Here is a 16,362-nt window from a genome sequence, read left to right as displayed (position 1 = left end):
AGTTAATGAATTTACTGTTATATTTACTCTAAACCCAGATTTACAGGTTTAGCTTGAGATAATTATTTTGGCATAATTTGTTTTCATTTATTTATTTATTTAGTTAGCTAGTTAGTTAGTTTAATGGACCTTTTGCTAGCATTTATCTTATGGTTAACTTTGTTACTTTGGCAAATATACAGTTTTTAATGTTTGCATATCATTTGTAAAAACATAATTTTGTAATAATTTTCTAAAAACTCCTGAAGTCCTGGTTTTATGATCACAGTTTACAAGTTTTTGTTTTAGATGATCATCCAAAAATATCAAGAACAGCTATTTTAAAACATGTACTGTATGTTCATAAACTTGTAGTTGATTTCTTTAATAATGTGTTTAATAATAGATGAAGAGAGTAACTCTCTCTCTCTCTATATATATATATGTATGTATGTATACTGAACAAAATTATAAACAACACTTTTGTTTTTGCCCCCATTTTTCTTGAGCTGAACTCAAAGATCAAAGACTATGTACACAAAAGGCCTATTTCTCTCATATATTGTTCACAAATCTTGTAGTTAGACCTTCTGTGCTGAGATAATCCATCCACCTCGCAGAATTTAATGTTCATTTTCTGCCATAAGTTATCCCCAAAGGCATTTCAGAGAATTTGACAGTACATCCAACCGGCTTCACAACCTTGTGTAACTACACCAGCTGCCCAGGACCTCCACATCCAGCATCTTTACCTCCATGATAGTCTGAGACCAGCAACCTGCACAGCCCATACACATTCTTGTTTAGAACTGTTTTGAACTATTTTTGCTCGTAACTCATATTTTAGCCAGAAACGACAGTTAAAATATCTCAATGATAGATTTTTTTCTTAGTTCACAAGATATTGACTGATGGACAAGAGTCATCTCTGTTATTGTGATTTTTTTTACCAATTGTTTGGACAGTTTGGACTTCTGATGGCAGCCATTCCCTGCAGAGGATCTACTGGTGAACAAGTTATGTAATGCTAAATTTCTCCACATCTGTTCCAATGAATGGATAAAAGGTTGACTTTAAATTAAAGTTATTTAACTGATGTTCTTATGCATTTAAAAGTGTCTTGTGAGAGTTTTAAAGTAAAATACTGTGTTTTTTTCCCCCCAATATCAGTTTATGATAGTGATGAAATAAAACAACTGTTATACCTATATAAAAAAAAAAACCTAAGGAGCATATTTTGCTCAGTAAATATAAGTTTAAATGTTTAAACATTAAACCCAGATAAATGTGTTATAGATCCAACAGTTTGTGTGGAGATTGTAAGCTAAAGCGCACTTCGCAGGACACGGAGGCACCAGCTTGATCACCTGCATGTTTTTATGTGGATATGCTGTCATTTTTGCTCATAAAGTAAAGGGTGTACTTTTATTTTTGTTCACTCACAATATCAACAAAACTTTGTGCTTTTATAAAATAAAGAAAACAATCATGATGCGCTTTCTGCCATCTCATCTTGAATAGGAGCGCTTCACAAAAATGAACCGAAACCCAGCGAATACATGCCTCACAGACATGATAAATATATTTATAGAAAGCTTTAAATTTGTACTTAACAAAATAAAACATATAAAAAACTCTTTCATTATAATCATAACCCTATGGATGTATTTCTTAAAGGTGCATCTAATGAGGTAATTGGGAGCACTGCACATGACCAATTGGCTCGTTGTTTGTCATGGTAATCCAATCAAAATTCTTTCAAAATGCAGCTTTTCCAAAGCATTGGGAACTTTTAATAACTGCCCACCTCCAACTCCAACTCCAACTAGGTGATGCATAATATTTATAATATAATCATTACAGCATTTCATACAGTAGCCTATGTGTGCTCTGCACGTATATGGACACAATAAAAGGAGAGAAGCTAAATGAGCCCTAGCCCAAAAAAAATTGTCCCGAGCCCGATCTGTAAAAATACAAAATAAATGGCCCGAGCCTGTCCCGAATGGACTCAGCGTGTTGGGCCCATGCTGGTATAATCCCAACACAAGCACTAGTGGTCGCGATCAGCTCTGGTTTATGGGAAGCCAAACATCAAAAGATGGATGAAACAGCACTGTATTCAAGTGTTCACACAGCGCTGGGTTTCGCCAATGTTCGCCAATGTTCACACATTGGCGCGGCTCAATGAACCGAGCCAGAGACAATTTATAAGAGACATGCCACTTCCTCAATCCTCAATACAACTTTATAAGGAAGACCCGTAACGGCAAAGATGGCGGTTGTATGCACATGTCCCGCCCCATCCACAGGAAAGCCAATCATCTGCTTTTAACAGTCAAGCCGGGAAACATTTAACCCTATCACCTGTTCCCACTGACACATGTGCACAGTTGAGGTTTTGCAACAGCAGAGACAATTTGGCAACAGCGAGTTGTGGTGTGAGCAAGATCAGATGGAATCCACATTGAAGAGTAAATAAAAAATAAAGATTCAAAATACTGTACTGTACACTGATAAAACAGATGAAATTGAGCATTTGTTTAAGTGCTTGGCACAACACCAGCATTCTGCACTGAGACGTAAATGAAGTTGGTGTAGTGAACCCTTGCGCATACGTACAAAAAAAAAAAAAAAATCTATTTACATATATATATATATTAAGAAACATGGGTGTTGAATCATTTAATTCTGAAAGAGCATGCAGAACAAGGTAAAATATTTGGTATTGTTAAATACATTAAAGAAAATGGATTAACCAGGAGAATTTTTACATATATAAACACATGTATATTCGTTGCTTGTTAGTGCTTCACACTCCAGTCCAGTTGGTGGCGGTAAATGCACCAAAAGTTGGTTTGCCATTAAACGTTATTAGAAGAAGAGTAATGTTCGCACTGCGCTGTTGAAACTGATCAGCGCTGCACTGTTTGCTGTTTGGTGGCGCCGGTAAACATCTCTTCGCTGTCGAGTCCGTCACGAGCTGCGCCAATGACCGATCAGTGCTGCGAGAACACTTGAACACCGTGCTGTTTCATCGGTTTCATCGTACTTTTAGGGCCCTATTTTAACGATCTGAAACGCAAGTGTCAAAGCGCGAAGCGCAAGTAAGTTTGTGGGCGGGTCTCGGCGCTGTTGCTATTTTCCCGGCGGGATAAATGGATCTTGCGCCCGGCGCAAATCTAAAATGGGTTGGTCTGAAGTAGCTTCATTATTCATAGGTGTGGTTTGGGCGTAACGTGAAATAAACCAATCAGAGCGTCATCCAACATTCCCTTTAAAATCAGGTGCGCAAGTTCCATTACGGATTGCTATTATTATGGCGTATTTACCAGGCGCACGCCAGGAGCGGTTCACAGCCGAGGAGACTGATGTTCTTGTAAGAGCAGTGAAAGACAGAGAAGTTGTGTTGTATGGGGATGGGAGAATAATTAGCCTGAATAATTTGTAAAATAGATTTATGCCTATTTTTTTCACATCTTCGTGTCACACCACAATGATTTCCGTCATCTCATGTGTTAAAAATTTTTTAGTGTAACAATTTATGATTTGCAAAAATAACTGTTGCATCTGTGTAGATTATATGAGCAAAGTGAATGCGCGTTGTGCACGCTATACATTATGGTCAAGCATGCGCCCTTAAAATAGCATAATGAACAACGCGCAACGCGCCACTGACTTTAGACTAGGGTTTTTCTGGTCAGTGGCGCAATTGTTACATGGAACAGCAAAATAGCACCAGGGATTGTTTGCGCCGGAACACGCCTACTTTTTTGCGCTGAACCGCCCAGGGAGCGCAAGTTCATTCACTAGTTTAGCGACGTGCTTCTGTGGAGGGAAAAGCGCGCTTTGCGCGGGTGCAAAATAGGAATGACACATGCGTCGGTGTACAAAGTCAATTGCGCTGGGTGCAAGATAGGGCCCTTAGTGTGTTTGGCTTCCCATATATATATATACTGTATATAAACTGTGATGTTAAAACCGAGGTATATACCGAACCGTCAGATTTTTGTACCGTAGCACCCTTAATGTATATATTCATGTCCAATGTGTCCACAGCTATAATAGTCACCTAAAAATCCTGACTTAGTTTTCCTCAGTGATGTTTGAGATTTGGCATTTAAGACTGGAATAGACAGTGTTGTTTCTGCTCTTCTCTGAGCTCTCTGTTTTTGTGTTGTCTTCAGGGAATTGCAGCATGGAATAGTTCACCTCACTCTCTTGATCCTTTGAGGGAAATGACAAATTTGTTTTCACTTTATATTTATGATGGTTATAGCTGAGTACCATATGTAAAATTAAACAAATTAGATGTAATGTAATACAAGATTAATACTGACATCTGACACAGAGTTTGGTTGAGTAGGGATAGCCAGATGAAGCCTTCTGTGATGTGCTGCAAGAATCAAAAGTAATGGGATAAAGTAAAATAATGGTACACGTACAGAAAACAATTGTACAGAAATGACTAAACTTCCAATAATATTTGAATAAATGGCCACTGCTGAACTCTCTCACTCTCACTCTCACCCTCTCTTTCTCTCTCCCTCTCCCTCAAAAAAAAAAGATAATGTATTCAATGTCTACATAACATTACAATACTGATTTTATTCCGCATTTTAGGAAACAAAATGAAAACAACTTAAATATTTACTGCACCTGCACACAATTCACATTTTTTTTTCCTCAGTCTGTCACATAGAATTATGTTCATGATTCCACTGAAGAGTAAAATCACAATATTGCAGACAAACACCACATGGAAGAGTGCTGAACAATCTGAATTAAGCAAAATATGAACATATAAATTATCTTTATAGAACAAATGAAAATAAATGTACTATATTTATACACACACACACACACTTTGTATATATGTAATAATGTGATGGATCTGTAAATTATCACTTGGTGCAAAAATGTAAGTTATCAGTTAGATATTTAGCAAGTACTACTTATAATGATTTTAATAATAATAATAATAATAATAATAATATAACCACTTGGTTTATAATTATTGTTTGGCATTTTTTATGTTTAGTTAACCAACAGAAAATACATATACCTATAATTGTCAAAAGACTAGCATTTACATAAAACAATAATAATAATAAACATATGAATGCTATTTATAGAACAAATGAGAAATAATTTATAAATAAAAATGTGATGGATCTATAAATAATATATAAATATAAAAAATAAATTACAATGTTTCAGATGTTAGCATTAGTGAATTATAGTAGTTAACATTATATTATGTACAGCATTAACCAGTTAATGTTAAATTCAGTATTTATGAATACATTATTAAAATTAAAAAGTTATATCTGTTAAAAGAATAAAAATACATTGTAATAATAAATTGTTCATTGATAGTTCATTTTAGTTAATACATTAACTTATGTTAACAAACGAGACCTTATTGTAATAAATGTTACCTATAATGGTAATTATGATATTAAGAAGAAAAAAACATATATTTCCTGGATGGAATATTGTGTTCTAAGAGAAAGTTACTTCATAGTCATGTGTGACTGTTATAAAATTACATTTACATTTATGCATTTGCCAAATGACTTTATCCAAAGCGACTCACTGTACATTCCATTCAAGGTACACATTTACATTTTATCAGTACTTGTAGTATTTTACAAATAAGTAAATAAATAATTGATTACCATTAAGTTGTCATTTACATTCAACAAGCAATGCAGTTTATTAAAATTACAACTGTAATATTAAAGTTAAAATGTATTTGCATATTACAGAAATTTGAGAGACAGTTTGCAAGTGTGGATATTATAGAAAATATTTACCAGCCATTTTGTCACCTAAAACAAAGAGAAATAAAATGGGATTGTTTTAAACAAACACATTTTTTCATGTATATATATATATATATATATATATATATATATATATATATATATATATATATATATATATATATATATATATATATATATATATATATATATATATATATATATATAATATTTAGTAAATACCTGCTTATCTCAGGTTAAGTAGTAAAACTGACTTACGTATTTATTAACTTGAGTGCCAATCAGTGAGAACTCATCACACAGACAGTGTTGTGAAGAGAGCAGCTTTGAGCTGTGCTTTATATAGGACGACATACTGTATACAGAGTTATGTACCTCAAGGAGAGCAAAGTGCACAGGTGTGGGTTTGCTCTGAATGTTGGTTGAAAGACATTTAAAGGACATCATTTAGTCAAAATGAATGTCAAACTTTCACATTCATTTGAGAATTAATTGTTGTACATAGGGCAAAATATAAAGCAAGCACAATATAAGAACATAAGCCAACTTAAATTCAATTAGTCTAAAACTAAATTCATATAGGTCTATGCAAACTACACTGAAAAACATGGTGTAGAAACAAATTTCACAAGTAAATGGTAAGTTACACATTGACTTCAAAATGAAATTTTGTAGAAAGATTGAAATATTCCAATCTTTGTTTTGATAGAACTTGATACAACTTGCTATTTTTCTACAGTGTACATGTAAACATGATAATATATTTTTTTAATGTTTATGTGTAGCATTTAATGTCGTTTTGTGAGTTTTTGTGTTCAGATTTGTAAACATTCCCAACACATTAAGCCGATTATCTCCTTTAATTAAATAAGTAAATTCTTAATTGGTAATCTGATAAAAGATGTGAAAAGAAAATTTAATTACACTTTTTAAATTACATATTAATTAACTAAACAATTAACTATTAGGTTATCTTGAAATAATACAAAAACTCATACACCAAGTCCACCTTTGCTGTTATCACATTACAAGACAGTGTTTTAATTGTTTTGTTACACACTGTTTTAATGTTAAGTAATTTCATTTAGCTGTTATTTTTCCACAGTTTGATCAGTGAGTTACATATCTATTAAATGTGCCATATTAGCCACAAAAAAAAAAAAAAAAAATTCACAATTTTAATTCAAAGTTTGAATGTAAAGCAGTGAAAGAGTGATATGGAGTTGCATGTTCTTGTCCGTGGTGCTGAATGCATACATCATAGATACTGCAGTTTAAGTACTTTTGGATTAAATTAATGCAAATTAATAAATAATAAATAAAAAATTAAAAACATAACACATGTGTGCTTCAAAGATCTTTATTGTACATTTTACTATCTGTCATGAAGATACCCCCCACCCCACCACCCCCAGGGATATTCGTGTACCGTAAAATCATTATGGGAATATTATCTTCTGTATTAAATGTAAAGTGAACAAGTGTGTTAGTTTCTCAGGAAATATTTGACCACATAAATGTGAGCTCTGATGGGGCTCTGACTGTTGTTTGTTGTGTTTTTACTCTTGTAGGCTGAGCTTTGTGGCCTGAGATCATAGAACAAAGCGAAACTGCATGTAGCAGCAAATCTCTCTGCAAACATGAAGCAGCAAACAAAGTGATTGATCATGTTGTCTTGTGCCACATGTTTTGTTTCCCTAACGAAAAGTGGAATAAAGAAAATGAAAATAAAATGGCAATGAATTATATAACACAAAAAGTTATATGTATACACCGACAGTTGTTAAAACATATTTTTAGTTTTCTAATCATAACCGATGCAATCAGGTGCTTTTGGTAATGGAAAATGTTTTGCTTACTGTTTTTGTGGTTTTGACACAAAGGCATGAAATGAGGTCATTATTGTGGGTTGAATAGACTCAAATTATGATTAACAAATTTATGCAAATGATGTAAACTGCAACAGTCTGAATGCCTCATACATTTGCTGCAGAAAAAAAAAAAACATATTGCTGCAATTATCACAGGAAATGATCTGAAGTTGACCTCAGCTGGCCCCACACCATTGAAAGCTCGTTTAGACCAAAATAGGTCTTATGGTTTTGGGGGTTTAGCCTCATTGAATTGCAGCTAAAATCTATTTTAATACACATACTATTTTTAATAACTTTTTCTTTAGTTTATGAAAACAACACAAAAAACAGCATGTTTAACAGAAATAATAAAGATCTCATTATCCTTAAGAGGTCACCATCTCTGGACTGTTTTTTTTTTTCTTTTTTTTTTTTTCTTTTTTTTGTTAAGTTAGTTTTACAGTCTAGTTACAGTCTAGGTCAACCTGCAAAATTATAGTCATTATCATGATTTGAGAATTAAAAATGTACATGATTTGAGAATTTTTTTTTTTTGTAATATTATAATACACTAAATAAAATAGGGGAAAATTCAATCAAGAAAAATAATAATAAAGAAAGTATTTGTTTTTCCCGCTTGATATGCTGTAGGTGAAGATGTTGACAGCAGGTGATAAGATATACCAGTAGGGGGCAGTATGTGATAATATTTTCCCCATATTCCTTTTATAAATACATATATATATATATATATATATATATATATATATATATATATATATATATATATATATATATATATATAATGCTGCAACACTGTAACGCATTGTGCACTAATCCAGTATGAACTTAAGAAGGTCATGTTATTTGTTAAAATTAATATATGAATGTGAGAACGATTAAACTCACACACTGTTATAGAAACACATTTACATTTAAATTAAATTTTACACTTGGTCTGTAACAGAAAAAAAAAATCTCTAAGCTATTTATTTTTTCATAATACTGTGGCTCACTGCAATATAGATTTTATTGTCTGTGATCATTTCAACTTTGAAGTTAGAATGCTTCTGACTGTGAGGTCTAACCACACAAGTTTGACTTTGCACTGGTGGGACTCCAGTCAGAGAGCGAGCACAGAAGACCATAATTTCCTGTGGAAACTGAGACAGGAAGAAGCCACTCAGTACAAAGTGAGAACTGATGAGGTGACATTCTACCATATACGGCAGTAATAGAGAGCGGCCTCTTTTCTTGTGGTCTATAAGAGGACAACATTTGAAAGTGTGCAGGTGTACTAATAACAGTGGTCTGTAATAAACATGCAGAAATCTAAATATGATCATTTAGTTTCAAAAGAATTTTATTCATATCTCTTTTTACATTTTGTTTTTTTATACTGCTAATGCTCATTGCACACATTGTGTTATTACATGCCCAGATTTCATAATATTATTACAAATTATTCTCTACAATTCTTATGAAGTCTTTATTTTCTAAATGTCACACATTCTGTGGGATGCATTTATCAGTCCAGTCTAATTTGTTTTAAAACTTCACACATGATACATACAGCAGGTCAGACAATGGACTGATAAACTGTAACTTTATGCATAAACATGCACATCAACGGGTTAGAACAAATCGTTCACTAAAATATTTCATAAATTGTTTAAGTGTAATAAAAAAACAGTTAACTGGGTAGTTTTTTTTTTTAATTGCATAAATGTTTGTCTGTTGAGAAGGATGTTTTTGTGGTTTTGATTCAGAAAGGGGCTTCAAAACAGAAGCAAGGGGTCAGTCCAGTGGTTGGAAAATGATCAAACCACAATGTGCGCAAGCAATGCACGAACAAAGGTACACATAGAAGTGCAAACAAACATCTCATGATCTCATTTTTTCAACGATATATTGGTCATTTTCAATAATAATTGCAACACATGTTTAAGAAATCAAAAATAACTGTTGATACACTATTTCTTTTAGAAACTCTAAGATTGTTTCTTTTAGAATTTTTTTTTTTAATTGGATTAAAAATAAATTCTAAAAGAAACAATCTGAGTTAGAGTTTCTAAAAGAAATTTGTGCTGCCTTAAATTTTTACATTTACTCAACTTGTGAAGTATGAACGTGTTCATTATATAATAGATGATTACATCAAAGTATGATTATATCAAATATTGTAATGATGCAGTTCACTCAGGTGAATGTCAAAGCTGGTCCGCTGAAGTACACATCAGCACTTCTCACTCTGTACTGAGCAGATTCTCTCTGTCGTTTCTCTACAGGAAGTGATGCTGCGAACAAACGCTGTCTACTGGTTGGAGCACCAGTCGCTGTCACATCCGCTGCATTTGCATTGTTTGTGCAAGAGCCTGTGGTTTGTGCTAAAACTGACCTTTTAAAATCAAATAAGATAATCTGTCTCATAATTATCAGATATATGTCGGAGCTGTTTTAGGGGCTAATGATTTTACGTGTAGGGGAGATATTAATTTGCTTTTGATGCTTAAAAAAAACATTAGCTGCTTAAACTTGCATGTGCAACTGAGTCAAATAATTATGGCAAATAAGATAAAAGTTTCAGTTTGACATCATAGCCATGTGCTTTCTGAAAATAAACCAATCTTAAAAGTGAATGGCAAAATCCCCACGTTGTACATACATTACTAAGATTTTTTAAAAAATTACTAATTATTTAGTAATTAAGAAGCTTTCATGTACTTTGCAGGACACACAGTGTAAACTAACTAAAGCTTGGTGAAAATGTAAATTAGCATTTGAATATTAACACCTAAAGACATTGTGGTGCATATTTTCTTTTTTTGGTGAACTATTACTTTAAAAAGAAAGTATAAAATGTGAAATGTAATAAATATAATGTGTCTCTGTCCATGGTTCTGAAATCATACTAATGACGATCTGTGTTGCAACAGATCACCTCCACCTTCCTTAGATTAATTTCTCCTGATAACGGAAGCATCATTGTGCTACTAGGTGGCACAAATAACAGCAACCTAAGAGGTATGGGAGAGGGAGGGACAGAAGGAGGCTCCTCGTCAGCTACTACCAGCGGACAGCATTGTCAACTGCACCACCCAACACCATCTCCTCAGGTAAGATTCAGGATCAACTCCTGATGCAAATACTTTTTAATATCTTTTTTTTTTTTTTTTTTTTTTTTTAGCATTACGCAACACACTAACTTAAAAAAAATCAGCAATTTCAATCAAATCATCTTTGCGGCAAAGATGGAATCATTCCTTAGTCAGAGCCAGTGTATAAGGGATCAGGTCAAAATACAATGCCCACTCCAAATTTTCTTTCCAACACAAAAAGAGAACAAACAGACAAAGAAAAATATTAAAAATAAATGACAAAGCATGTGACAAAAAAATTCTGAAGCGCTTACCCCACACGCAGTCATAGAGAAAGTAGATGAAGCAAACGAAAAATTCCCTCTATTATAATGCATTCTCGTTTCATATCAATTTCCCATGAAAAAAAAAAAAAGATAAAAAAGATAAATACGGTACTAAACTGATTCCCACTTCCTCACAACCCAAAAGACTAGCCCCCAGTTGTTACGTTCCAGAGTCTAGGGTTTAGGGGCAAAACATTACAAAAAATAAATAAATAAATAAATAATTGAGTACGCTAGTACTTTTAAGAAACCTTTCCAGGTTATTTTCTTTTATCAGGAGGACCAAGAAAATCTGTTTCGTAAGCCGTTCACACAAAGAGCAAAAACACGAAAAACTTAAGGACTAGGCCAGGCCAAAATAATAAGCAAACAGAACTACCTTAACCCAAAACGAAATATCATAATAAAACAAAAATAAAAGGAAACACTTCCCTTACTTCTTAACTAATCCAAAAACATTAGAAAAATATGTCCAAAATTAGAAAAACTTGCCCCTACATTGTTCATGAACCAAACTTATCAGATCACATAAGTGGTCAGTAACACACAATGAAGGAGGAAGAAAAAAGAACATGAGGGAGAGAACAGTAAGCCTTTCAATGGTTCGCACAACTTTCACTAATCTTACAATCAAGATTCGATGAAAAAGTACAACAAGATGAACAACACAGATTATGCTCTCCCACGCCCAAAACCGGGTATTGCTCATCATTCTTTTTTAAAAAGATGGCGGTGCTCCTCACCACCTATCACTACGCACGCTGGTGGCATGTCCAATTAAGGCGAGGCAAACTGCAAGAAACAGGACAGGAGAGAAGAATAGCAAGAAAGAGAACAACATCAAAAATGAGAAAAAGACACAAAACAGCAGCACCAATACAACCTCATATGCGTTACACTTGTGATCGATCACAAGTCACAAAAGGCAGCCGACTCGGCACATTGTACAGTAGTATTTGGTGGAAAAAATGAAATTGTTACAATACACTGTAGGCCTTTTATTTAATGCCATCAGCCTAAAACATGAGGTCAAGCTTCACTGAGTTGCAGTTTAGTCAGCCACTCTCACACTTTAATCATAAGTGTTTCAATGGAAAGTTACAGCTGCAGAGGTGAGAGCACTGATGGGGGCTATCTCATTCTTTCCATTCTCGGTCTTACTAGGTGATTGCAATTTTTTTTGTGGTCTGGGCTCATAGTCTAAAACCACAAGTGTATAAAGTATCATGCTGCTGCTTTTACCAGCATCAGACAACAGAAAAAAAACTACTTACTACAACTAAATTACATTTTCCATTTATAATTATTATGCACGCACCTAATGATTTTCTTATAATTGAGAGGTCACTGGAATATTTAAATATTCATGTTACAATTTAAATGTGAATTTAAAAAAGATTATTAAACAGTGGACTTTTTATAAATAGTGACCAATTACAGATCGCAAGATATATGCTTTTCGCTTATTTAAAAAAAAATGTTTTGGAAATAAATGTGTCACAATCACTGTTTATGTGGTTTACATCTAATGAAGTGAGTGTGATCTCAGTTTTGTGAGTGGAAACAATAGACACAGACCTAAATCTTATATTTATGTTCAATTGTTACACTTAAGCTTAGTGTATGCATTACACACTGAAGCTGATGACCAAAGAATTCATCTGAATTAAGAACAAAAAAATAATGTAATTGCAGTTTCCTACACACGTTATAAAATATTCAGTCATAATTTAGGTGCTGTGTAGATTTACAGTATTTTATACAGAATAACAGTTTTTGCTAATGTAGTGGTATATAATGAAATTAAACAACTAATAAAAACCCAAACCCAAGCTCAATCTTTGTGTGTTGGTCTGCTGAAGTTCACCTCACCAGGACTCGTTCTGCACTGAACTGTTATTTCCTGTCACTCCCTACAGGAAATGATGATTCTTTGTTTGCCACTTTATTAGATGAGAGGCTGCTTTTGTTTAAACACAGTCACGCGGTTTGTGGTGTGGTTGGTCTACAATCAAAATGCTCTCTAAAAAGAAAAAAAAAAGAAAAAAGAAGAAAAAAACTATACATGCAACTTATCTAATGATGTATGTACATGCATCTTCGCAATGTTGTCATTTAGCTAGTAGCCTACATATATATTTTACTTACAGGTATTGCACTACTCATTATGGGTTTCATAATTTATGTTAAATAAATATTATATTAATAATAGTAATAATAAAACCTTCTTTATCTTTTTGAAAATGTGCTGTTTATGTAGAGCTACCAGCTTGCCGAATCTGATGGCCCACAACATTTCAAACATACAAAAAAAAAAAAAAAAAAACAGATTCTATGACAGCAATGTCTCCACCTATTGGTTGACCTTTACCTTTAGTTTTGTGAATGTTTTAAGACTTTCTCAAGATTTGGCAATGTAACGATGCATCAGAGTCTGCCATTAAGTTTCTACATTTGGATGTAAAGTTATATTTTAAACTGAATAACAACTAACTAGTTATTTGTTTGTTTGTTTGTTTTTTACAAGTAATTATATTATTTTGACATTTGAACTGATTTTAGAAGATAATACATAGTGTACTGTAATGTAATAATAACTAGGTCTATAGACATACATCAGAAGTTTTATATATATATATATATATATATATATATATATATATATATATATATATATATATATATAATCTATGAAAAATAATCTATGACGAAGGAATAAATAGAGAATTCAAGATCTATATGATCTGAACTTATTATTATTATTATTATTATTATTATTATTATTATTACTAAATTTACACAAATTTTAGATGACCCTTCTGTACAGTGCATATTATAGTCTGCTTTAAAACAGATGGGCACATGTACAGTGTAAAAGCCACACCCCCTCCAAATAAATAAAGCTGATATCGATTCTTCTCAGTTGAGCTGATTTGACTGGAATGTAAACATGAATTTGTCTGCAACACATCCTCTGATGCTCTTTTTAATAGGTAAATAAACTTTTGTGATGTTTGCTATAGAATGCGGGATTATGACAGAATGACAATGTTTGCCATGAATTGAACAAATATACAGTAATATAACAATGTATAGCTACTGTAATATATTGTTCCAAGTGTTACATACAATATAATATAGTACATTTTCTACAAAATCTGTTCTTATCATTTAATTTGCCATTGTTTTGTCATTTAATTTTTAATCTTATGATTCTACATCACTTTCATGTAGTTCCTTCTCAGTTTTAATGGGACAGTTCATTCAAAAATATGATTATGTAAGTTTTTCTCCATACAATCTTTCAAGGAACTCTAATGTTGTTTGGACACCAACAGTATTCATAATATAGTGTTTTGAGTTCCACAGAAAATAGTGTAATAAATCATAGAAATTACTTTGTAACAATGTGCCGTGCACAGTTATTTCGGACATGGTCCAACACAATGCATTTAGTGCAGCTTTCTTCTGAATCAGAATTGATGTGTTTCACTTTTTTCCTCATAACATTATTTATTTTTTAGGTATCATCTTTGTAAAACAAGCATCTTTAACTTTAGTGAAAACTGTGAACATTGGAACGACTGTCACTCTTTTGTGTTCAAACATCTTGAAAGAGCCCAGTTACATAGCCTGGTTCAAGAAGACAAATGATTCTCTCCCGCTTTGCATTGCTACTCAATATGTGAGTGACACACCACCAGACTCCATATATTTGAATGGATTTAACAAGAATCACATAGAGATGTCAGTGAACAGAACATTTTCTTCCTTGAAGATTGTAAAAGTGGACATCTCTGACTCTGGAATTTTTTACTGTGGAAGCTTTTTGACAAACCACATGATGTTTCACGACAAAACACAGTTAGTGGTAGTAAATGGTAATTTTTAAAACTTCATTCCCTCAGTATCTTTTATAATTCAAATTTTTTCATATTCCGTGTAGTTACTATTCAGTTACCATTAATTACTTTGCATTCTATTTTATCTTTAAAGAGACTAATCATTCTGAAGAGGATATTGCAACTGTGGATTGTGGTATGTGTCATACATTTTAAACTATTTGGCACTCATTCATTGCGTTTTTTATTTCTAACTTACAATGATCTTGTTCTCTTTGTTTTTCCCATTATCTGTTTTCTTCTTCTTCTTCTTTTTCTTTTGAATGGTTTTAACAGGGGCGGCTGAAGAAAGTGTGAGATCCTGCCATGTATATTATACCCTGACACTGATCTTAAGCGGCTTGGTTTTGCTTTCCACTGTTTTACCGATTGTAATTTTCATCAGGTTTAAGAAAAGAAACAAGCAGAAAGGAGGCATGTGAACAATGCACTACCACATATAGAATAGTAAATACACTAGTATACTAGTATACTATTAGATTTTTTTTTTTTTTCTGCAATTCTGGGATTAATAATGATGATACAATATTTCTATAAACTGATAACTACTGTCTTAGGACAGCAAATAATAATGATGACTGTCTTTTTTTGTTTAGATGCCCAGCGCCATGAAAACAGTGACGAGATGAACCAACAGTTGGAGCAGGTACAGTATATTATAAAAAAATAATTTTTAACTTGCTGAGATTCACAAATGGTAAATGATGGGCCCATATAAATATAAATATAGAAAAAATGCATGAGCATTTTTTTATTGGTATATATACTGTATTATATACAGGCACAAGATGCAGACGTGAACTATGCAGCTCTAAGTTTAAACAAGAAGAAGAACAGAAGACCAGTAAGAAGATTGAAAGATGTGGAGCCTAATGTAGTTTATGCTGCCACACGGTGATCCACAGATCTTCAGACCCTATGTAACAAAACACAAGTGAAACACTGCTTATGCTAAACCATACATCACTGTTAACTGCATTGTATTGCACTGGTGTTAGATCCAGTCTTACTAGACTTTTCTCCGTCCTGATAAATTCAGACAATTTTTGAAAGAGGATACATTTTTATTCATGAATTCATGTTTTCATAATTCTAACATATTTAAAACATTAATTTCATCAAGTATTTCAACAATTGTAAATCCTGTTTAAATGCACTTATGGCACCTCTACAACATTAAACAGTCTGTGTAAATGTAGCTGTTGCTGCTTCAGATGCATCCTCTGTGTCACCTTTCCAGTATTAAGTTGGCATTAGGTACTCATTGCAGTATGATCTGAACTGTCTGTGTGGAAAAACTTCAGATCTGCAGATGGTGACATGGTGTAATGCCATGAAGGTTACAAATACTGATAAAAAAGATAGATAACACGGAACCATGGTATACATGAAATAGTCTTTATTATATCTGAAAA

General features: G+C 32.9%; 1 protein-coding gene across 1 annotated transcript; it reads left to right on the top strand.

Moving 5' to 3' along the window:
• The first annotated feature begins 8,685 nt into the window (after positions 1–8,685).
• LOC113052416 (uncharacterized) lies at positions 8,686–16,097 on the top strand. The gene is made up of 8 exons (XM_026216860.1): positions 8,686–8,814; positions 10,558–10,737; positions 11,323–11,344; positions 14,573–14,926; positions 15,042–15,083; positions 15,224–15,361; positions 15,544–15,593; positions 15,729–16,097. The coding sequence occupies exons 1-8, from the start codon at positions 8,686–8,688 to the stop codon at positions 15,843–15,845; spliced, it is 1,032 nt and encodes a 343-aa protein (XP_026072645.1). The 3' UTR covers positions 15,846–16,097.
• The last annotated feature ends 265 nt before the right edge of the window (positions 16,098–16,362 follow it).

The sequence above is a fragment of the Carassius auratus genome, chromosome 32 (genome assembly GCF_003368295.1).
Source record: "Carassius auratus strain Wakin chromosome 32, ASM336829v1, whole genome shotgun sequence".
Taxonomy (NCBI): Eukaryota; Metazoa; Chordata; class Actinopteri; order Cypriniformes; family Cyprinidae; genus Carassius; species Carassius auratus.
The sequence above is the reverse complement of the archived record's forward strand: the minus strand, read 5'-3'. Positions and strand labels throughout refer to the sequence as shown.